Below are 24,449 nucleotides of genomic sequence, written 5' to 3' on the forward strand. Positions count from 1 at the left end.
ATACTGATGTGCAATATAGTAGAGGGTTGAGCTATAAGAGGGCTCAAGTAGCTATGAGGCTGCAATTCTGTACTTGTTCAGTGTGCAACTTACGGCAGGATTGCATCCTTTGATTGCATGTCATACTCATATTCATGGTTATATGGGCTTAAATCCTACTCTGGAATATTCCAGTGATTACCAAACATCAGGCAACAGACTTTCAGATGATGAACTATGGAAGTGATAGTTCATCGTCTGGCCTATGAGCAAAGAGAATAAGATATGATTCATCTTCACTAGCTGGCATTTTATGCCCTGAAGCATTATAAACAGAAATGAAATGCGCCTATAAATCTATATCTTAATTATGACTGCCTTCTACTGCTTGAGGGAACTAAAGAACTGGCAGAAAATATAGCTTAAATATATTTAATCTTTACCTCTTTATAATGCTATTATGTATAAAATACTGATGTTGGCATTGATAGCTTTAGATAGGATCTGATTCTGAATATGAGATATTAAGGTCATTCACACAACTGAAATCCCTGGTGGCTAGGGAAGGCTGGAGGGTGGGAGGCAGGAGTATACCTAGCCACACGATCTCCTGGAGCTGCTTGCCACGGCGCTACAGCAAATGTTGCCCAGCCTCAAGAAATCCCACACAAGGAGCATGGTGCATTGGGGGATTCCCCCACAAGCTGGGCATATATGTGGGCAGCAAATTAAATATTATTTTTGGCATCAAGTTCATATTTCTGTGTGATCCCCAGGTACCAAGTATGTGCACAATGAGGGTGTGTGGGAATAAAGGGTAATATTTAGGCAATGGGAGAGGAAATGTGTGGAGGATTCTAGAGAGGATTGATAGCAGTGAGCAGCAGAGACAGAAATGTGGGGAGGAAGGAGGAGATGAAACCTGAAGGTTTTCAATACAAAACTCCTCTGTGTGGACAGAACAATATGGGGAGGGAGTGTATAGAGAGGCTGTCCATGTGGACAGCCTTTAGTGTTCTTTACACAATGAACCCATCTGGAAAACCTCCTAGTTGACTAAGAGATAAATTTGAGATGAAAACATGGGCAAGATATGAGATATACATATTTATTTATCATATTTATATACCTCCTGATATGTGTATCTTTAGGCACCTACACAATTTAAAGCACAACAAATATAAAACAATTACAACACTTTCATGGAATAAAAATGTTAAAACAATTTCATGGGATAAAAATGAACAATTTAAAATTGATTTCATTTAAAAGCCTGAGAAAGTTATATCTTGAGGATCTTCCTAGAAACAACCAGAAATGGAGATGCTTTTATTTTGATAGGAAATATATTCCAAAACTCCGGGGCAGCCACAGAGAGGGTCTGGTCGCAAATCACCACCTCACGAGCCAGTGGCAACCATAACGATCTCCAAATTATCTTAATAGGCAACAGGGTTCATGACAAAGAATATACTGTCTTCAGTACCCTGGACCCAAGCCATTAAGAGCTTTTTAGGGACTAACTAGCACTTTGCATTTCGCTTGGAAACAGATCAGTAGCCAGTGCAGTTCTTTTAAAATCAGTTTTATATGGTGGTAATAATAATAAATTTAATAATAATAAATTTAATAATAATAATAATAAATAAAGGAATCAAATAAGGGAAAATAAAGGAATTAAAAGATGGATACAAAAAACAGCAGATGAGTAATCAAAGAGAAAAATGTTGCAACAAACGAAAAACAATTGAAGAAAATAACTAACTAAATACAAGGAACTTCAGATTGAAATTGAGCGGCTCTGGAAAAAGAAAACAATAGTGGTGCCAATAGTTGTTGGTGCCCTTCATGCAGTACCAAAAGAACTTGAACACCATCTTGACATCTTGGGCATCGATAAAATCACAACACATCAACTACAGAAGGCCACACTATTTGGGACAGCACGAACACTATGACACTATCTTTAATTTTTCTTTAGTTATCCTAGACCCTTGGAAAGGGCCCAATAACTAAAGTACCAAATCCAGTCAATAACATCTGGTAGACTGTGTATAATAGCATAATAATTAATATATAATTAATAAGAACTTTATTTGTTAGCCAGTCCATAACAAATGATTCTCTGGGCGGAAATCTATCAAAAGATGGACATTTGAAACACACAGCCTTTGACTCAGCTGATCTTGTCTATTAGTATTAGTCCAAACTAATTAAATGTAATACTGTATTTAATATTATTTTGTTTTACTGAAGTCAATAGACCAGGTTTAAACATTAAACCTGGTCACAACCAATGATGATGAATTATGGTAATGCTTAATATATCTGAATAAAACCAAACTAGCAACCTCACTTTAACATAAGAAGCCAGCGTGGTGTAGTGGTTAGAGTGCTGGACTAGGACCAGGGAGACCCGAGTTCAAATCCCCATTCAGCTATTATGCTAGCTGGGTGACTCTGGGCCAGTCACTTCTCTCTCAGCCTAACCTACTTCACAGGGTTGTTGTGAGGAGAAACTTAAGTATGTAGTACACCGCTCTGGGCTCCTTGGAGGAAGAGCGGGATATAAATGTAATAATAATAAGAAGAAGAAGAAGAACAGCCCTGCTGTATCATGCCCAAGGCCTATCTAGTCTAGCATCCTGTTTCTCGCAGAAGCCAACCAGGTGCTTCTGAGAAGCCCAAAGGCAAGAGGTGAGGACATGCCGTCTCTCCTGCTGTTGCTCCCCTGGAACAAGTATTTAGAGGCATTGTGCCTCTGACGCTAGAAGTGGCAGACTAGTAGCCGTTGATAGACCTGTCCTCCATGAATTTGTCTAAGCCCCTTTTAAAGCCATCCAAACTAGTGGCCATCATCACATCCCACAGCAGGGAATTCCATAGATTAATTATGTGCTGTGTGGGGAAAGTACTTCCTTTTGTCAGTCCTAAATTTCCTGGTCTTCAGTTTCATGGGATGACCCCCGATTCTAGTGTTGTGAGAGAGGGAGAAAAATTTCTCACTGTCCACTCTCTCTACTTCATGCATAATTTTATAGATCTCTACCATGTCCTCCAGTAGTAACCTCTTTTCCAAACTAAAAATCCCCAGATACTGTAGCCTCGCCTCATAAGGGATTTTTCTTGATTATCCTATATATTTGTTTACAGTTGCTGTCAAATTTGTATGTTTATGCATACAAATGGGAACAGGGATATACTAAACATGAGAGGAGGGACAGAGACTAGAGAGGAGCCAGCGTGGTGTAGTGGTTAGAGTGCTGGACTAGGACCAGGGAGACCCGAGTTCAAATCCCCATTCAGCCATAAAACTAGCTGGGTGACTCTGGACCAGTCACTTTTCTCTCAGCCTAACCTACTTCACAGGGCTGTTGTGAAAGATAAACTCAAGTATGTAGTACACCGCTCTGGGCTCCTTGGAGGAAGAGCGGGATATAAATGTAAAATAATAATAATAATAAATAATAATAATCTTCTCTTACAGAATTCTGCAGCTTTGTCTTGTTCAATGGCAGTTGAAAGAGAGACTTTCTCTCTAATGCTTTTCCATGATAACTTTAGTGGACTGATTTATTATCCGTAGCCTATTACGATTAATGGTGCCTTCCTTGCTTATTGTCCACAGTCTATCAGGATGCCCCAGAGCTACATCAGCAATGAAGAGAGCAAAGCTGTCTGGAGAACAAATGCTCACAATAAAGCAGCGGGCTAGCAATGGTAAGTAGTTAATTATTTTGAATTCATTGAGACTAAAATGCTACTGTTACTTCACTCTCTTACTATGGGGGTAATTTACTGACTATGATGACATTATTATACCCTTCTAAACACAATTTTGAAGTCCTTTTAAAAAGTGTAATCATAATACAATATGCAGTACAGAGATATGCTGCTGCTGCTACATAACTGTTTTGGGGGTTTTTTTTGGAGGGGTTGTTTGTTTGTTTTTTGCACCCAGATTGTATTAGCAAGAGACACATCAGACAGAATCTTTACTCCTATTCTGATCTGACCTACAATAGTAAAAGCAAGAATCTCATTTACTTGGCTAGAGGTTTTGCAGGCAGCCAGAATCAACTGAGCTCTTCTTTATCTAAAGTCATAGATTTGACATGGTTATTTTATTTATTGAGTGAGTGAGTGAGTGAGTGCATTTTTATGCCGCCCTAACCCAAGGTCTCAGGGCGGTTCACAACAAATAAAAATAAAACATTAAAATCAATTAAATATTAAAACCAGCTTAAAACAAATCAATAAATAATCCAAAATTTAAAAAGTTACAAAGTTAAAAAGCTAAAAAGCTTGGGTAAAAAGATAAGTCTCTAGACCCTTCATAAAGCCACTAGAGATGGGGAGACTCTTATTCCCACGGGAAGCGCGTTCCAAAGTCTCAGGGCGACAACAGAGAAGGCCCATCCCTGAGTGGCCACCAGACGACATGAAGGTAGCCACAGATGAGCCTGCCCTGATGTACGCAGTGGACAATGGGGATCATGCAGAAGAAGACACACTCTTAAGTACCGTGGGCCTAAGCTGTTTAGGGCTTTATAGGTTATAACCAGCACTTTGTATTTTGCCCAGAAACTTATTGGCAGCCAGTGCAACTCCTGTACTATAGGAGTAATATGGTCTCTTCGAGATGACCCCGAGACGAACCTGGCTGCCGCATTTTGTACTAACTGCAGTTTCCGGACTACGTACAAAAGCAGCCCCACATAGAGCACATTACAGTAATCAAGTCTGGAGGTTAGCAACAAGTGTACTACTGTTTTGAGATCATGAACCTCAAGAAACGGATGCAGCTGGCGTATCAACTGAAGCTGATAGAAAACACTTCTGGCCACTGCCTCAACCTGGGGAACCAGGGAAAGGTGTGGATCCAGGAGCACTCCTAGACTGCGTACCTGTTCCTTCTGAGGAAGTGTGACCCCATCTAGAACAGGTAGATCAATATCGCTTCCCGAGTGACGACCCTGCACAATAAATACCTCCATCTTGTCTGGATTCAGTCTCAGTTTGTTATCCCTCATCCAGCCCATTACTGCTTCCAAGCAGGCATTCAGGGAGGATATGCCTTCTCCTGGTGATGTTGACATGGAGAAATAGATTTGGGTGTCATCAACATACTGATAACACCCAGCATCAAATCTCCGGATGATCTCTCCCAATTGTTTCATGTAGATATTAAAAAGCATTGGAGACAGTATGGAGCCCGGAGGGACCCCATAGAAAAGCTCAGATTTTGAAGAGCAACAGTCTCCAATCGATACCACCTGGAATCTGTCTGAGAGGTAGGAGCGGAACCACTGCAAAGCAGTGCCTCCCACCCCCAACTCCCTCAGACTTTCCAGAAGGATACTATGGTCGATAGTATCGAAAGCCGCCGAGAGATCCAAAAGGACCAACAGAGTCACACTTCCTCTGTCAAGGCCCAATTGGAGATTATCCATCAGGCCGACCAAGGCAGTCTCCACCCTATAGCCCACCTGAAAACCAGTTTGAAATGGATCTAGATAGTCAGTTTCCTCCAAGACCGCCTGGAGCTGGGAGGCCACCACCCTCTCAATCACCTTGCCCAACCATGGGAGGTTGGAGACAGACCTGTTAGCTACTAAACTCCAAGGGGTCCAAGGCAGGACCCCTTTTAAACAAGGAGGCATCCTACCCTCTCTCAGAGAGGGATTTATAATTGCCACCAGGCTCTCCACAACAATCCCCTTGCCAGATAGTATAAGCCACGTTGGGCAAGGATCAAGCAGACAGGTGGTAGGACAAATTTTAATGAAAAATCTTATTGGGCAGGGAGAAGCTTTTAAGAGAAACCTTTCAGTATCAAAAAATGAAGGGCAATACATTGGTATGCTTTTTTTCCTGGTTGTGAGGGACACCTACATGTCTGAGCTGTCTCAATCTACCTTTGAGTTTACATGTAGGGATGTGCACAAACTGCTGTTCAAGCACAGTTCGGGAGAAAGAACTGGAAGCTTTAAGAAAGAGGAGAGCAGGTCCTTGCCTGCTCTCCACTGCCTCATGCAGCTTCCTACTGTGGCGGTACATGTCTCAATAATCCCCGCACAGTGCCAGCATGCACATGACATCCGCACATGCACAGGTACCATTTGCGTGGTCAACAACACCATGCCGAACATGCAAATGGCACCCACGCATGCATGGACGCCATGTGCATGCTGGCACCGTATGGGGATCATTGGGACATGCGCCATCCCAGCAGGAAGCTGCATGGGGTGGTGGAGAGCAAGTAAGGACCTGCTTTCCTCTTTCTCAAAGCTCCTGGGTTCCTTTCCCGAAGCTTGCTCGAACTGTGGGTTGTACACATCCCTGTGGCATAATCATAAGCAGGTGGGGTGGGGGCTGGCTCTTGGCATGAGTGAACTGTCCCAAAGACTTTACCATGTCATGATTTAGCCAGATAGTCATGGAGATCTGTTAGTTCTTCTTCATGGTCTCTGTGCATCACATTTGGGTTTGCGCTTGCACAGAGCCAAGCTTTGGACCATTCTAGAGCTTCCTTTAAGATGAAGCTCCCTCTAGCTGACAGCTCACCTCTCTCCCTCAGTCTTTCATGGTAATGTCCCTGCAGGGCCTCCCGCAGATCATGGTCTAGATCCCTCTCTAGATCCCGATCCACAAGATCCTGATCTAGGATTTGATCCTGCTCCACAACACTGCATAGATCTCCAAAGCAGTCAGAACCTAGGAAACCAAAGCACAAAAAGCATTCAGTACCTGCCCTTACTACGACACAAGTTGTTCCTGCCTCTGCACCATTGGAACAACTAACTGCATCTCTCCCAGAACAACCTGTCCCTAAGCCACTACCACCAAAACCTATTCCTAAGGATCTAGGAATCTCTTCTGATGCCAGTTCGGATACCTCTGGATCTGAGGAACCACTGGAGGGAGTGGCACCTAATGATGAGGTAGTACAAGAACACATGGAGGACCTATCCCCCAAAGAATCAAAATATTGTGCTGAATAATTAATGTGTATGGTCTCCTCCCTAGATCTGGACATTCTTCAACAAATCCTACCATTGGAGGACCCAATATTTGAACTGATCCAATTAGACACCCACATTCTGGTGGCATTACCTCTGATACCCATGCTGGCCTAGGTTGTTAAAGCAACATGGGAGAGGCCAGCATCAGTCTCTGCAACCTCCAAAAAATTGGATAATATGTATAGAAACCAACAAAACGACAATGCCTTCTTAGCACCCTGTGCTGAGCTCAGTTCAGCTTGGAACAGGCGACGTTTCTTCCTTTGATAGGGAAGGAAAGAAATTGTACACTTTAGGCAAAAAGTTCTATTCTACTGCTAGTCTTCTTGACTGTGTTGCAAACCACCAAGTGTGTTGTACGTGTTACCAACATTTCATCCTAGAGAAGTTGGTGCCATTCCTTAATCAACTTCAGCAGGACCAAAAGATTGCAGCTCTGGTCTTTCTAAATGAGGGCATTTGTGTGGCCAGACAAATACACGCTTCCAGGTACTGTGCAGACTGTGGATCCTGCTCTATGTCAAAAGCAATTTTTTTAGGGAGACATGCATGGTTATGGTCATCCTCCTTGGCTCAAAAAGCAAGAATGCACATTGAGGACTTAACATTTGATGAAGCACGGTTTGGTCAGAAGACCAATGACACTTTGGAGAGGTACCCATTGAAAGGGTATATTACAACCAGCATGTAGGTCCCAAAAGGGACAGTGGGCTAAGACCCATCCTTGATCTGAGAGGCATGAATCATTTTGTATGCTACAGAAGATTTTGCATGGTCCCATCCCAATGATTCTGTCTTCCCAGAGTCTTGGTTTGCATCCATAGACCTGAAAGACACTTATTTTCATATGTCTATAATGCCTCATCATCAAAAATATCTAAGTTTCTATATATTCTGTTCTCCCATTTGTTCTCACATCTGCTCCATGTGCATTTATGAAATTGCATGTCCGTCATAACAGCCCATCTTCATCTTAAAGGCATCAGGGTATTTCCTTACATAAATGACTGACTTCTCATCACATCCTCAAAGAGAGAGCTCCTTCTCCACATCAGATTGGCTCTGCACTATCTCAGTTCTCTGGGTCTGCAAATAAATTACAGGAAATCAAAACAAACACCTGCTCAATCAATATAATTTCTGGGTCCATGGCTCTACTCAAGCCGCCATAGCTTATTTTCCCCACCAGAGAATTCATTCGATACGCCTCACTGACTTATATAGGAACATAGGTAGCTGCCATATACGGAGTCAGACCATTTGTCTATCTAGCTCAGTATTGTCTATGCACGCAGCCACAGCTCGAGGTTCATGCAATGATTGCAGGGCCTGATGGCCTCATCGACAGCAGTGCTGCCTCTTGCTCACCTATGCATGAGGATGCTACAATCTTGGTTTCTCGACAACTCCTGTCCCCAGAGACACTTGCTATGCAAAATCTTGCTAGTACCTCACCAGGTTCAGGATGCAGTACTCTGGTGAACAAGGGTATGCAAACTTACCCTTTCCGTTGATTTTTGCCCAACTTAACCATTGTTTGAACATAGGTTGCAGGTGGGGCTCACTTCAGACACATAGTGGTTGCAAGGACTTGGTCCAAAATGGAGCGGAGATGGCACATCAACTACCTGGAATTCTTGGCAATGTTCAGAGTGCTCAAGGCGTTCTGCCATTGAATAGCCAGAAGCTCAGTCCTCCTCCTCATGGACAATACCATGATTCAGTCTTACTTGAACTGATGAGGGGGCACGGTGTCCAGGTCACTGTTCTGCCTGACACTGTTCCTTTGGTCCAGGTGCCTAGACTGGAGAATATGGCTGTTATAATGAAAAGCCAACTCTCTACAGATGCCCTGAGTTGACAGAACTCACTCTCCCACAAATGGAAGCTGGACCCCGGCATCCTTCTGAAGGTCTTTCAGAAATGGGGAGCTTCCCACTTAGACTTCTTTGCAACCTCCCAGAACACTCAGTGCACCAAATTTTGTATCAAACAGGGACACACCCGAGATCCAAGGGGAAGGCCTTCCTTTGGAGCTGGGGTCTGCAACTACTATACATCTTCCCACTGATTCCCTTCATTCCAAGGGTTCTTCAGAAAGTCATTGTAGACAGAGCCAGATGCATCTTTATTGCTCCATGATGGCTAAGGCAGCCATGTTTCACCACCCTTCTTCAACTGGCATGAGGGACTTACCTTCACCTCCCAGCAGTCCCACACCTGCTGAGTGGGGACCAAGGCCATTGTCTTGGCCTTCCTAACCCCTGCTAATGGGGCAAAGATGCACCTTTTTAATGTGGGGATTCTCTTTATTTAGCAGGGGAGAGTAACTGGCCCTATCCACCCCCAGCACAGTACCTCCAGTGACTGTTGTTGGTGTCTATCTTATGTTTCTTTTTCGGTTGTGAGCCCTTTGGGGACAGGGATCCATTAATTAATTAATTAATTAATTAATTAATTCCCTAGGTAAACTATTTGGAAACTTTTGTTGAAAAGTGGTATACAAATATTTGTTGTTGTTCATCCAGATGTCGATTTGCTACATCTCACTGCCTGGAAGATAGTGGCATGAATATGTTCAGTACCCAGGTGCAAGCAGTCTTGGCAACTGCCAAAAAACTATCAACACAAGGGTATGTGCTGCAAAGTGGAAAAACTTCACCCAATTTGTAGGATCCAAGGCTGAGTCTCCTACCACGGCCTCTCTCCCATTGATATTGGAATATCTCTTTAGATTTAAAGGAGGATGGCTTGTCTCTTCTTTGCATGTCCACTTGGTGGCAATAATGGACAAACACTCAATGCCTAATGTGTGTTCTCACAAACTTGTTAAAGGGGTTTTAAGGGCATATTTCATATGTTTGCTCTGGTTCCCAAGTATTCTCCATCTTGGAATTTATTGTTAATCCTCAAACAGTTAATGAAAGCACCTTTCAAGCCCCTGGCAACTTGTAATCTTAAGGGTTGTCTATGAAGAATGCTTTTCTTGTTGCAGTTACATCTGCCAGAAGAGTAAGCAAATTGAAAGCTCTACATTCATATGCGCCTTATTGTTGATAGATGCTCCACTTTATCAAAAGGATAGAGTGGTCTTGAGACTTGACATTTCCTTTTTGCCTAGGGTTGTATTGGAATTCCATTTGGTACAGGACATATCTCTGCTCACGTTCTTGCCCATACTGAACACAGATGCTGAAAGGACTTACCACTCCCAGGATGTCAGAAAAGCTTTAGCTTTCTGCTTGGATAGGACTAAGATTTTTCACAGGTCATGGTCCTTGTTTATCTCTTGTGCTGAACCCTCAAAGGGCTTTCCCATTTCATCACAAAGGATTGCCTCTTGGGTCAAAGAGACTATTGTCCTGTGCTACCAACTTGCCTTGGAAATGCTGCCTACACCTATTCAAGCGCATTCTACAAGGGCCAGGGTGACATCAACAGCCTTCTGCAAGGGTGTCTCCCTAACGGACATCTACAAGGCGGCTTTGTGATCACGTCCAGCTACATTCATACTTCATTATGTTCTGGACCTGCACTCAAGATTGTTACCAGATAAGCTGTGTTTTGGGGTAGCACAAAAAGCACCCCTCCATGTGCAAGGGACTGTGGGATCACAGTCTCCATTTTGGATGTTTCAGTTCATGGGTTCATGAACTTTTCACCTGCTTGAAATTAGGAAGAACTCACAGCTGGCCGCTCAGCATGAGTAAAGCATGGGAGCTACGTGTCCCCAGGGCAGAATAACAGAGACCTAATGGGCCACCTCCACCCATCTCTTTCGCAAAAGAGAAAGCACTAATTGGTGAGCAGATTAGACATGAAAAGGTGAACCAATTAAGGAAGGAAACCTCCCTTCCATAGAGATAGCGATAAGGCACTCCTTGAGAGTCACACAAGATAAGTGGTACAATTCCTTACCCTTCTTTGAATTAGCAAATAGCTGGCAAGGGCTCAAGGAAATTAGTGCATCAAAACTGGAGAGGTATAATCTTATATTCCTAAAGGCACCCTGCTCTTCAGATATACAATCTGGCATAGCTCTGTTCAACCCAAGTAACACATTTTGCATAACTTCCCCTTGCCATTGTTGGCCAAGATTCACTCAGTCAGATTATGCTCAAGTAGGAATACACTCCTTTGTCATTTATGGAGTCTGCCATCTTCAGGGTGTATAGAATGGCTTTGGAAACTGCCCCAGGGCATGTTTTGAGGTATAAATGCCTCTGGTCAAAGCACATGGCCTCAGAGGTGTTTTTCTTCTCAGAACCTTTCCATCTCAGAATCCATTTGGACTCTCAAAGTGAGTAGCAGCTTTTGCTCCTCACCCCTTTTTTCCTCCCTGTCTCATTCAACGTCCTGCAAGGAAATGTGCAAGTGCAGCAAATGCACCACCAAACCAAGGATATATAAACTAACCCCTTGCCTCTCTGAGAAGCTTCATCACCTCCTTCTTTCCCTCTCTTTCCCTGCCTTAAACACATTCCATGGCAAGCCTTAAGCCGGCCTTTGGTTTAAGCACCTTGGCCAAGCTGATCTACCTTCAATTTGGACTTTAAGCTAAATTGCTTTTTGCAAGATACATGCTTAGAACATTAATTATGATTTATTGCCTTGCCTAAGAAGCCTTTGCCTTCCTGTACCTCCATTTACCCCTAAATAAATCTGCTCCGTTACATTTCTGCCTCCTCATCTTTTCCAATTACCAAACTTGCACAATTTGATACTGAAGCCATGCTGCTCCCCTCTAGCTGAGCTAATTCCCACGTTAAGCCAAAAGCACAATTGGAGTGTCTAGCAAACACCCTGGTGTAGTTCTCGTAACAAGATCTCATGCTTCCTTTGGCACCTCTGTCCCGGGCTCTGTTCTCCAGTGCGGCTGCACTGTCCATCCAGGTAAGGATGCTCGCTGTTATCCCAAGTGCGATGCACAGAGACCATGAAGAAGAATGGCAGGTTTCTTACCTGTATCTGTAGTTCTTTGAGTGGTCTTCTGTGCATTCACATGACTCACCCTACCTTCCCGCTGCAGCCTGATGATATTGTTACCTAGGTATGCAGCTGTCACTCAGACTGAGGAAGAAAGGTGAGCTCTGCTAGAGGGACCCCTTTTCTGGCTTTCCCCCCTTATTTGGTAAAGCTTTAGAATGGTCTGAAGCTTGGCTCTGAGCAGGTGCAAACCCAAATGTGGATGCACAGAAGACCACTTGAAGAACTAGTTACAGGTAAGAAACGTGCTTTTATAGCATTCTGTTTCATGGTTTCCTCTACTCTTTGCCCATCTTAATTTTGTAGTGGTCAGTTTCATCTTGATGCTTCATTGTTAATGAGGAAATTCTGATGCACACACATTGTGCTTCTGTGTTCTGCTTCTGTGCTATGGTCAGTGTTGGAAGCAGTGCCACACGTACCCTTCTGTTGCATGCACAGTGATGTCAGTGAGGAAGCTTTTTTATGCAAAAGCTCCATCCATGTAATTGGAACTTGCACTGGAACCATTGAGTACAGGTATATAAGAACAACCTGATTCTCTTTGATGCCACACCTACTCTGATGCAACAGTTGCAGTGACAAACTATTCCAGGCCAGGCAAAGTTCTCAACTATTAACTTTTGAAATGCTATAGGGGAACAGGATAAATCCTGCTATCCTAAGGGAAGTGGCAGTTTCATTTCCAACAGGAGATCTTATTACTCTGGCATTTCTTGCATTGCTACACTTCTGAAATTACTGTAATAAATCATTACTATTTTGTTTTGACTTTGGGGTGTGCTGCTTTAGATAGATTATAACATAGTAATTAATATAACTCATTTTTAAAATAAACCTGTCAAAAGGTATCCAGTGATGAAATGTGGTTTTCCACCATCGTGCTCATGCACTGAGGTGGGGTGGGGTTGTGCCCCATCACTGAAGCAGGCACAGCAGTTGCCATTTTAGGTCCCCCTCCACATGGCCAGGACTGGCCAATCGGGGGGAGGAGGTGGGCTGATTGGGCCCGTCTGCCTCCATTCTGGGCAGTCTCTCTTCAGCCGGACACTCACCCACCCACCCAGTATTCAGTGAGGGATAGCCGGTCACCTGTGGGGGCCAAGTAGGAATTTTTGGAGTTGTGCCGGATTGTCTTGAGGCACAGCCTTTTTTCGCCTACTTTTCACTGAGGCCTTAGTGTGGGGTCATAGGCAGACTCAGTAGATAACTGTTCACTTGGCAGGAGAGTGTGGTTGTTGGGTAGATAGATTGAATAATAGTGTTTGGCGGGCCTTTTGGGGTGAGGGGGGTCAAGGAACAGCCCTTTGGGGTTTTGGCAGCCTGGAGGGCTGGGAATGACCCCTGCTTAGGTGATGGCTCAATTCACCAACTCAGAGCTTTGGCGGCTTGGGTTGGTGGTGGGTCAGGCTGCCCCTCGCCTCAGCGGGGTAAAGTCTCATAGTGAGAGGAGGTCAGGACATGGCACCTGACCGAATCAGTACCCAGCCCTTTGCCCTGGTGTGGGATAGCCCTCACTAGGAGGTACCTCCACACGGGAGGAGTACCCGCACTCTGGTGAGTTAGGTACCTCGTTGCAAGTCCTATTCACTGTACATTAATAAAGTGGCCCTTATTTACTCCAACCAAGCGTGTCCTGTCTTCATTGGGCTTTGGGGTGCAATGCTGCAGGGGTACCTATGCATGGATGACCAAGTCATACTAATATTGCACAAAACCTGTTCCAGTGAATGGAATGGAAATGGAAGCTGTGGTTGGAGGATGTCCTTTGAGAATTTTGAATGTGAATATATCTTCTCTCTCTCCACAATAGAGTCACAATCCACTTGGGCCATAAAATCAATGCCTATGCAGAGGATTACCAATAAGGCACAACAGAAGCGTGTTTTCTCTTCTTCCTCTGTCTATGCCTTTACATTGGTATGCAAGCAGACAGCACAGTAGGATATTAGGCAAGAATGGGAAGTCTGTGCATTCCTTCCATATCTTCATTTGGCCTTTGCTCTTTGAGGCTCGCAAGTTACTTGGTTACTCAACTGAAGGCTGGATGATGATATGGGGAATATGCAGAAACCTCCAACATTGCACGTGCACAGGGGGATGGAGGGGGAAAGCAAAGTTATCTTGAGAGCCTTATTGGGAACCTCTATCCATGGGCATTGAACCCAAGGTAATAGTGGATCGTGCCTTTTGAAATTCCTTGATTGCTGTTTAAATGTTATTAGAGTAGCTTATAAATAAATAACATTTAGTTCGAAATGTAGGTTCCAATTAGATTAAATCATTTTGGATATTTTATTTTACTGAGTTTAGTTTCAAACTGCAGATGAACTTAGCTGCTTAACTCAGATTTCTAACTTCATTGTTTGAATATCATCTTTTTTATTGGACAGGTATAGAAAATGATGAAGAAATTAAACAGTTAGATGAAGAAATAAAGGAACTAAATGAATCCAACTCCCAGATGGAAGCAGATATGATTAAACTCCGAACTCAGGTAACAGTTTTATAAAGCCCTCATTCAAAGACATTTTAACATGATGATTCAAAGAAATATAGTCTAAATATCATCTGTGGAAAACAGTTTTGTCTCTTCCTTATATTTTCTAATGTTTCAATTAGTTTAAAATTAGTTAGAAAACAGGGTTAGAAAATAGAAACTTACTACTATTTTTCTTCAACAGTGGCTACAAATAGATTTTTCTTCCAATACCATTATCAAAACTTGGGCAAAAAGAGGTTTTTTTCCTGTGTGGCTTTTTGCTGTTGTAAACTATAGATGGAAGAGAAAGGCACAAAGGTTAAGAGAGGTCAATAGCTGAGCCATTCTGCTCATGCACAGTGTTATTACTTTGCCAGTGGTCCACTGCAGAATTTAATCTTGTCTATGTCCTATTTCCATCTGTTGGTGGTTCATAGAAATGGATCAGAACCTGCAGTTATCCACACTATCCTTCCAATATAAGTGTTACATAAGAACAGCCCTGCTGGATCAGGCCCAAGGCCCATCTAGTCCAGCATCCTGTTTTGCACAGGGTTAGCCAAAGCTCCATTTATACTATATACATTTTGCCAAGAACAATCAAAATATGTGTGCAATTGCCAGGGGCGTATTTATGGTGGGGCAGGCAGAGCACGTGCCCCAGGCGCCACTTGAAGGGGGGGTGCCATTTTAAAAAATTATTATTTTTAAATGGCCACCGAAAACAAAATGGCCACCGTGCATGCTCAAATGGCCTCTGGGAGGCCCTAGGCCATGCCAGGCCTTGCAGAGGCCATTTGAGCATGCACGGTGGCCATTTTGTTTTCAGCAGCCATTTTTTTAAAAAAAAGATTATTTTTAAAAATGGCCACCACACATGCTCAAATGGTCCCTGCGAGGCCCTAGAGGCCAGAGGGGGAGAGGGAACCTTTGCAGACCCCACCCCACAGCCTTTAGGAAGCCCTCCGAAGGGGCTACAGATTTTTTTTTAAAAAAATTAATATAATATAAGTCACTGTACACATATTCAGTTTGGCACTATGTACAGAGAATCAGGGCTTGTGAATACTGAGCTGAAGCGTATGAGCTAGGATTGTATTCATTTGCTCCTACTTTGCTTCTTGTGATAAGTGAGTGATATATGATGTCTTAATAATATGGCTATTAATGGTGAGTTTGTCTTTGAATCAGTGTGAAATCCTTCGTATTAAGGCCCACTGGGAGTTTCTTGCTCTCTTTCTCTCATTTTAACTGTCTTTCTGAAATAATAGCATATATTCCAAGTAGTGACACAGTTTACTCTGCATATCCTTTAATTATTTTCAGAGTATCTGGGAAAAGTCAAATTCTCCATTTATTTTTAAAACTTATGTAATAGTGATGCTACAATGCCTTGTAGAGCATTAGACAGGCACTTCTAGTTTTCCCAAGTACACCTCCATATAGTATTTGGGTATTTCATGAGCCCCAGCATACTGAAATTTGTAGTTTTCCAGCAATTTTTTGTCTGGCTATGTCCACTACTAAATAGTTGTTGAAATATTAAAAGATTAACGAGCTTGACTTGTATTTTTGAGCTGATATTATGGTAAAGTCATCTGAAAGATGGGTGTCAGATGTTTGGACAGGGGGAGCAATTTCAGTGCTTGCCCTAGGCACTATTTTCCCTAGATACGCCTCTGGCAATTGCTCTGCAGAATCTCAAGCAAACTTTGTAACTTGTCTTATTCCCTGCCTACCATCTTTCCATAGATGTTGCATACACACCTAACATATACAGATATAAAATACACATAGCATCAAATCAGCTGTGACCCAACTCCATGTGACCATGGTAAACTTTGTTTTTCTCTTTCATGGTCATATTATTTTCAACAAAATTGTAGAAGCAGCCATAGAAACTGATATAATTTATGATGGGTTCCCATATATATTTTTCTTAGAAGCCCAAACACACAGAGATGCATCAAGAGTCTTATGTTTATTTTTCCTTGCAACTAGTTAAATAAAGAAAGAAATGTGAACACTGCCTTTACCCAGGGGCAGCTTCCCTATGAGATCAGGTGTAGCAACAACCTCGGACAGCATGTTTACCCTGCATCAGTGAGTGAGGACACTCCGCCCCAGTGTCACTCCAACTGCCTGCTGCCACCACCCCGCTTCACTTCTGCTGTTGCCACCACATGTCTTGGCTTTTTTTGCTGGCCCTGCTCCCTGCACTACTGGTCTCAATGCTGTCGCTTTCCCTTTCCCCCCTTGCTGGCCTCAACTTCTTTCTAGGGCACTTGGCCGGTAAGGCAGCATGACCTAAGCATTTGTGTAGCAGGAGCAGTTTCACCTGCCAGTGTTTCCCCACTGCTGCTGCACCAGCACCTCTCACCCTTCCCACTCACCCACCCCAACAACAAAGCTCAGAGAGAGAGAGAGCTGCTTGTGCTGGTGCAGCAGTACTGATGAAGAAAGACTGGCAGGGAAAGTTACTGCCACTCTATGCAAGCTCCATCCACACTGCCCTGCTGGCCAAAGAGTGATGTGCCCCAGAAGGAAGTGGAGGCTGGCAGGCAGGGCTGGGGCCAGTGAGGGAGGCGGGGCAGCATCAGCACTGGCTCCAGCCCAGGGGCAGGTGACTCGTTGTCATTTGCCTCAAGGATTGAAAGATGAGTTGGTGCTGAATTTGCCTTCACAGGAAGAAATGGCCCATATTGCACAGAGGGAAGCAACATTTTTCATATGTTCATTAATTAGCCAGCCTGCACGTTATGTATGTAACTTACCAATCTTCCTATAGGAAGTAGGGATGTGCGAACCGGTTCAAATTCAAACCAGGGTGGTTCGAAGGTTTGAATGCGAACCAAACCAGCCATCAGGTTCGAGCTGCAGGTTCGAATTCGAACCGAACCGGGAGTGGTTCGATTCGAACTGGTTCAAACATGAAGAAATTGGTAGGGTGGTAGCTGGCAACCAGGGGTACCTGCCACCCAAACCCCAAAGCAATCGGACACTCGTACGATTTTTTATGAATTTTTGAAAATTATTTTTATTTTTTTCTCATAGGGTATAATGGGACTCGAACCAGCCCACTATTCCCGATTGTGGAGCACCCATGGGTGCCAACAACCATGCAAACCCTGAAGCAATTGGACACCCCTATGATTTTTATGAATATTTGAAATATTTTAAATTATTTTTCTCATAGGGTATAATGGGACCCGAACCAGCCCATATCCCCTATTGTGGAGCACCTAGGGGTATAAAAGTGGGGTGGGTGGTAGACAACCAGGAGTGCCTACTATACACAAAGTTCCAAGGCAATCAGACACTCCTCTGATTATTGGTGAATTTTAAAATTATTTTGGAATTCCTCATAGAGAATAATGAGGATTGCAGCAAATGTATCGCTTCACGTCGAGGAGAAAGGGATGTCCTAGAGTGGAGTGTGGTGGGTGGAATTTCCCAAGGTGGGCAAGGAAGCTATCAGAATTATTTGAAAGGAATTGGGCAAAGGGCTGATTTTTAAGTGATTTTTGAAGTTTATGCGTCTTTAAGGTTTTTCTCCATAAAGAAGCATGGAGGTGTCAGCAAATGTATAGCTTCACGTCGGGGGCAAAGGGGTGGCCTAGGGCAGAGTGTGGTGGGTGGTAGTGCCCAAGGGGGCCCAGGAAGCTATCAGAATTATTTGAAAGGAATTGGGCAAAGGGCTGATTTTAAAGTGATTTTTGAAGTTTATGTGTCTTTAAGGTTAGCAGATGAGAGTGGATTCATGGTTTGTCACTGAAAATCTTATATGCTACCAAAGAATCTACACTCAGAACACTTCAGAAACAACAAAACCCAGTACTCCATGGGTTAGCAACCCATGGGGGTGGTTGGCACCCTCTTTGCACTAGACCACCACTCACTCTGGGCCACCCCAGCACCCCACAAGTGGCTTTAAGGTTTTTCTCCATAGGGAAGAATGCAGGTTTCAGCAGCCCCATAACTGCACTTGGGGAGTGCTGGGGTGGCCCAGAGCGAGGGTGCCAACCACCTCCATGGGTTGCTAACCCATGGGGTACTGGGTTAACCCATGGGATACAGGGGGAGGTTCGAGCAAAACCAAAGCCGAACCACACCCTCCTGGTTCTAACCTGGTTCGAATTCGAACCGTACCGGGCAAACTGGTTTTGTGCACATCCCTAATAGGAAGTGTTACTATATTGACAAATTGAGTACCTAGGAATTCTGTTAGAATTTCTTGTTATACAGGCCCATATTAGACATTACAGGATATGCCTGCTGACGTGTCTCCCCAATACTGTCTAGTAAAAGAAGATACATGATGTGACATGACATCATCACACACTGAGTTTCCCTGCCCTTGCTTCATTTCATTGGCTGTTGCTTATGAGGGACAAAGAACTTTGAATGTTATTGGAAGATGTGGGTCAGTTATGACAACACATCTTTTGGCTTTAATTCACTGACATTTAGCACCAGTTGGAGACCAGACTATATTTCCCTTGAAAGAATGGTTGTCATTATCAATGCCCATCCATTTTGGGCTTGCTTTTTTGTTTTCCCCCCATTCTCATGCCAATTAATACTTTATTACATACATATACAGCTGCACAAATAAAGCTTTTCCTGTGTCATGGCAACGTTGCTGTGTGTGGACTTGCCATCCAGTTAGTGAATAAAGGTAAAGTGTGCCATCGAGTCGGTGTCGACTCGACCTGGCGCCCACAGAGCCCTGTGGTTGTCTTTGGTAGAATACAGGAGAGGTTTACCATTGCCTCCTCCCACATAGTATGAGATGATGCCTATACCACTGCTACCCAATATAGGTGTTTCCCATAGTCTGGGAAACATACCAGCAGGGATTCGAACCAGCAACCTCTGGCTGGCTAAACAAGTCATTTCCCACTGTACTCAGGGAAATGTATGTGAGACTACCCACATGTCTCCAGTTCTAAACTATACATGAAAAGTAGCAAGTATGTGTAGATCAAATCATTTACTGCATATTCTGGCTGCAAATTTATATTCTTGATTTTGGTTGTGCTGCTGAAGTCCAGTTTATTCATCAAAATGCCTTCTTCAAGTGTCCCACGACTCCACAGGAGAAGAGCACAAATGTAAATCACCCCATTTAAAAAAAATTACTATAGATGTTAAGACTTGTGGCTTGGGCAAGGACTTTGTTTCCCTCTTAAAAATTTTTTGTGTCTCCTGTATAATGTAGATTTAGTTTAACTTCGCCTCACTCTGTTTCTAAGCCTGAGGCTGGATCTACGCAGACAGAATAAGGAGGTAAATTTCTGGGGTAACATATACTGCAGCTGCAGTCTGAATGGTCCAGTTCAGTTTATCACTTGAAGACTTGTCCACCTTGTTTTGCTATATGTGTAGATCCAGCTTGTATTTTTTTTAATAAAAGGAAACTTTATATTTTTGAACCTCTGTTTTTCTTAATAATTAAATGTGTTGTATCAAACAATCCCATAATTTTTTAAAAAATAAACAGTATGATTGAAATTTTTATATTTAACAAAGTACATATAGTTTTTCAGTTATCTGCTTTTGTTGTACATCTTATCCTTACTGTTGAACCAGTGTTCTAGTTATACCTGAGCATTACATCAAAACCAACAAATCCAGAATAAGGTAATGTCATTCTGTAGAACAGAAACAAATGTGACTTTTAAAATATGATTGCTGACATTAAAGAATTGCTTGCTTTTCAGATAGTCTGCTTTGTGTTACATTGTGCATTAATCTGTTCCATTTAGATTACCACAATGGAGAGCAACCTGAAGACGATAGAAGAGGAAAACAAAGTAATTGAACAACAAAATGAGTCTCTTCTTCATGAATTGGCCAATTTAAGCCAGTCTTTAATTCATAGTCTAGCTAATATCCAGCTACCGCATATGGTAAGTGACTGAGGGCACAAGTTAGGAATTTGGCAGTCTGCTCCACTTCATACAGGAGATGTCTTTTTGTTTTTATGTTTATGGCTCCTCAACCAGATGGAGATTTGCGGTATCAATCCTGAAACCATAAAGATAAATGTAACTGCTAAAAAAGACACGATGGGCCAGTTCCAATCTCTCCTGTAAGATTAAGTAAGCTCTAAAACAGGCCTTTTAAATGTGCTAAGAAAATGGTGTCAGTGTGCTGTGATAGATTGTTATGCATAAATGAATTTACAATTAAGCAAATAAAAGTTGTATATGAACTACTATTTAATATCTCGTAGGAACCAATCAATGAACAAAATTTTGATGCTTACGTGACCACTTTGACGGACATGTATACAAATCAAGATCGTTATCAGAGTCCAGAAAATAAAGCCCTACTGGAAAATATAAAGCAGGCTGTGAGAGGAATTCAGGTGTGAACAGCTGCTGTAGTGGTGAAAATCTTACCTTAAAAAAAAAAAGGATGCCTCTTGTTTTTTGCTGCTGTAATTTACCAGAAAGTGTTATATATTTCTTTCTGTTGGAAACAGTGTTATGCTTACAAGACTTCATAATGATTTTATGTCTTGCTTTAAAGATAGTAACTGCAGAATAGTTTTTTGAATACATTCACATTTTGTACGTTTTCATATAAGCTGACATAGTGTGATATGCCATGTAATGTTTATAGCTGCTAATGTATGCACATTTTTGGGGTAAATATATTTCTGAAGAGGTAAGCTGATCAAAATAAATAGAGTGTAAATTCTTTTTAATGCTTTAGTGATTAAATGTTTTAGTATTTTGAACTGAAATGGTTAAAAAAACCCGCTTTGAATGACAATGTTGCAGTTTGCGGCCACTTTTTAGACACTCTCATTTTGCCTCATGCTGGAGGATTTTATGGGATTTGAGAAATACATTTTGTGTGCATATGGTTTCATAGCAAGAATTGGTTGCAAAAATGCTTTATTTTTTAACAATGCTTGAAAATATTGTGTAATTTTTGTTTTCAGAGAATGGTGTGTGGTGGGGGCAATAAAAAGAGGTTTTTTTGGAATTCCAAGCAAATGGCATGAATTAGATGTGAGATGTAAAAGGAGTAATTTATTGTAAGACAACATCAAGCCATGGAAACTTGACAGAAGATTCAAAGCAGCTTAAACAGCACTTTTTAATTCACTTGTAAGCATTACATGGTATGAATATGGGAACTTCCATAATGACAGGAGCTCTATCAGAGGTGGACAACGTGAAGATTTCACCTTTTCTTTTCAAATATACTTTGGAGTCAACATCCTCTTATCTCTCCAGGACTCTTAAAAGTGTCCCTCTGAGTTATCTGTTACAGCAATGTATTTCATCTTTTCAGAAGTTCAGTCTTTCCTTCTTAGGATGAAAGGCAATAGTTTAAAACAAATGTTGCCTTTAAAAAAAAAGTTTTTAATTTGGAAATGAATTCAAAACATTTTGTCTTTACAGCAGTTAATACTGACCTGGATTCATTGCTACTTTGAGTAGGAAATTGAATGCAGTTCAGTTAATTTAATTGATCTTTTAATGTTCCCTTTTTTACTAGGTTCTGCTTTTTTGTTGGTGTACAATCGTTATTACTCTGGCATTTCCATATGCTATCTATTTGTTCTACTGTTATCTATTGCAAAAAATGAATGCAATCAAAAATTTATGTAACTAAATATACTTTAGCACTTTTTTGCTTTAAATTGCATCATTTCAAGCGAAAAACATATTGTACTTTTCAGATTTGATTGTTATTTCTTCAAAATAACTGCACTATATGTATGCATAAGACCACTTTTTCTTGCAACGTTTTTGTTCTCCATTGAAAGTAGTAATTCAGATGGTGTGTTGTGTTTGTCAGATGTTGAATTATTTTCAATTTGATAGCATATCTTTTCCTTCCATGTCTTGATGTTATGCAGAAAGTACAAAAGTACTTAAAAAAATTTTGTTATGAAAAAAATGGGTTTTGTAAAAAAAATAATAATAATAAAATAAAATATTTTTAGCAGAACAGGACTTACAGGGTCATTGTCCCCACAATGTGCCAGTTGACTATTTGCACTTACCTTGCCCTATATATCCATACGGAGGTGTGCAATTTCTTGTGTCATTAGCTTTGTGACACTAAATTTGAACAAATTAGAGTGGAAGCCATTATGGCTAATCCAATAATATTGCTAAGGGGAGACTACAGGGATCTCACAACAAATATTCTGATACAATACTCAACCTCGGTATATATATATGTATAAATATATGTATATCCCAGCGGCACTTTATACTATTCACTGTACAAAAAGCTTACAGTTTTCCACGAGGACTTTAATAACTAGCTGGGAGAAAATTATGTAATTACTTTGGGGCTCTGCAGTATCTTCTCTGTATGGTGCCCTCCTTTCTGTTGTGCTATTAGTTGTAGCTGCCATGCTCAGAATTGCCTTTTTGAGAGCTGAAGCAAGGTGCTTGTTGTTCACCTTCTGCCATATATATTGTACTTTTTGCCCTAGCCTCCTTTTAGGGCTCTCATTGTTCATAATGACATATGCATTTTTCCACTGCATTGTGTCTGCAGCTTCTTTGCCAATATAGTAACGCTTTCTGTAGAGTAATAGATAGTATCAGTTTTGGATTCTTATTGTTATCACCTATGTACAATGGAAAAGGGATTTTAAGCACAAATCCGCACTGCTCATCTAATGTTGGTACATAATATCAAATCAAAAGTTATCTGTGACTATTATATAGGGATCACAAAAGTGTCACATATTAGAATGCTGACCTTTCATCTAAAATTATTGTGAGTCAGAGTTTATTTATTCTAACTTATTGTTCATATTCATTTCTAAGTTTAATTTAAGTGATCATTTATTAAGACAGAATTTTGTATAAACTACTTATTGTGCTCTCTGTGGAACTGAGGTTTGATTTATTTTTGTACTACACGGCATGGGTTTGTTGACATTTTAATTTTGCTATAAATGTGTGAAATCACAAGTTGCTGTGATAACTTCATTTTTAAATTGTGAAATTTGTACAAATTTTGTCATGCTGGATGTGAACACATCTTACTCTAAATAAATAAATAAATAAAACTGTGTTGCCACATTTGTAGCACAGCAGTTCTCTGGTCAATTGTTACTGTTCTCACTTTCACTCAAGTTAATGGGAGTACAGGAATTCAGCCCTTCTGTGCAATAGCATCATTTTGTATCCTTTTTTATTCCTCATAAGATTTATCTCATTACCTAGCCAAAATTCATTCCTGAATAAGTCCATGTTTGTAAACAGCTAAGCTTGTCAGTCCAGTGTAGTTATCAGACCCTTAATTTTTCAAATCTTCACAGCTGAATATGGATCTTTTGTGCTCAAGAAATTTTCTGTTCATTTCAGTAGAGGCACCTGATCTACTCACACTTCTTTTGCATGTATAGATTAGGTCCCCCCTGTGAAGAAAAATGCAACAGCTCATTTTTAAGACATTGAAATAATAGCAGAAAAATAACACTACATATATAAATCAGAAACAAAACAAAACAACAAAGTCATCAGAATTTGGTACAAATAAATGCATTCATATTGAAAATAATTCATTCTTCTGTCGCCAGGTGTTCTCAATAGGAAAAGAAGAAAAATCAGGTAGTAAAAAAAGTTACCAGAGCCTCCTGGATTCCTCTTTTCATGAATCCGAGTTTGGACATGATAATAATTTCACAAATTTTAGTAACCCAGTTCCTATTCTAGTGGGTACATTTAAGTAGAGATGGGTCTTTAGATCACAGGGTTGTGTTGATCATGATACAAGACATCAACTTACATCAGGTTGCTGACTCATGTTACACACACACATATATTCAGGCAATTGATATGCATTATCAAGATAATTTTGTATTTTAATATGTAGATATTAGCTACTATTTACCTCACACTGGAATCATTAATAGCCCTGTGCAGACAACTCATGTAGGACAGTCTATATGTGGAGGCAGGGATCACATCTGCTGGCCCTATCCATAT

At 41.5% G+C, this 24,449-nt stretch overlaps 1 protein-coding gene across 26 annotated transcripts in view; it reads left to right on the forward strand.

The window, feature by feature from the left end:
* The window catches only part of MYT1L (myelin transcription factor 1 like), a 571,739-nt gene extending 548,201 nt beyond the window's left edge, over positions 1–23,538 (forward strand). For 25 of the 26 annotated variants that reach the window (XM_053286009.1, XM_053286008.1, XM_053286025.1 and 22 more), the window contains 4 exons: positions 3,608–3,699; positions 14,384–14,487; positions 20,241–20,384; positions 20,711–23,538. In XM_053286009.1, the coding sequence (XP_053141984.1) occupies positions 3,608–3,699; positions 14,384–14,487; positions 20,241–20,384; positions 20,711–20,851 (481 nt within the window). In that variant the 3' untranslated portion in view covers positions 20,852–23,538. Of the gene's footprint in view, positions 1–3,607; positions 3,700–14,383; positions 14,488–20,240; positions 20,397–20,710 lie in introns of those variants that run through there. The other variant, XM_053286020.1, reaches the window with a different exon arrangement.
* The last annotated feature ends 911 nt before the right edge of the window (positions 23,539–24,449 follow it).

The sequence above is a fragment of the Hemicordylus capensis genome, chromosome 1 (assembly GCF_027244095.1).
Source record: "Hemicordylus capensis ecotype Gifberg chromosome 1, rHemCap1.1.pri, whole genome shotgun sequence".
Taxonomy (NCBI): domain Eukaryota; kingdom Metazoa; phylum Chordata; class Lepidosauria; order Squamata; family Cordylidae; genus Hemicordylus; species Hemicordylus capensis.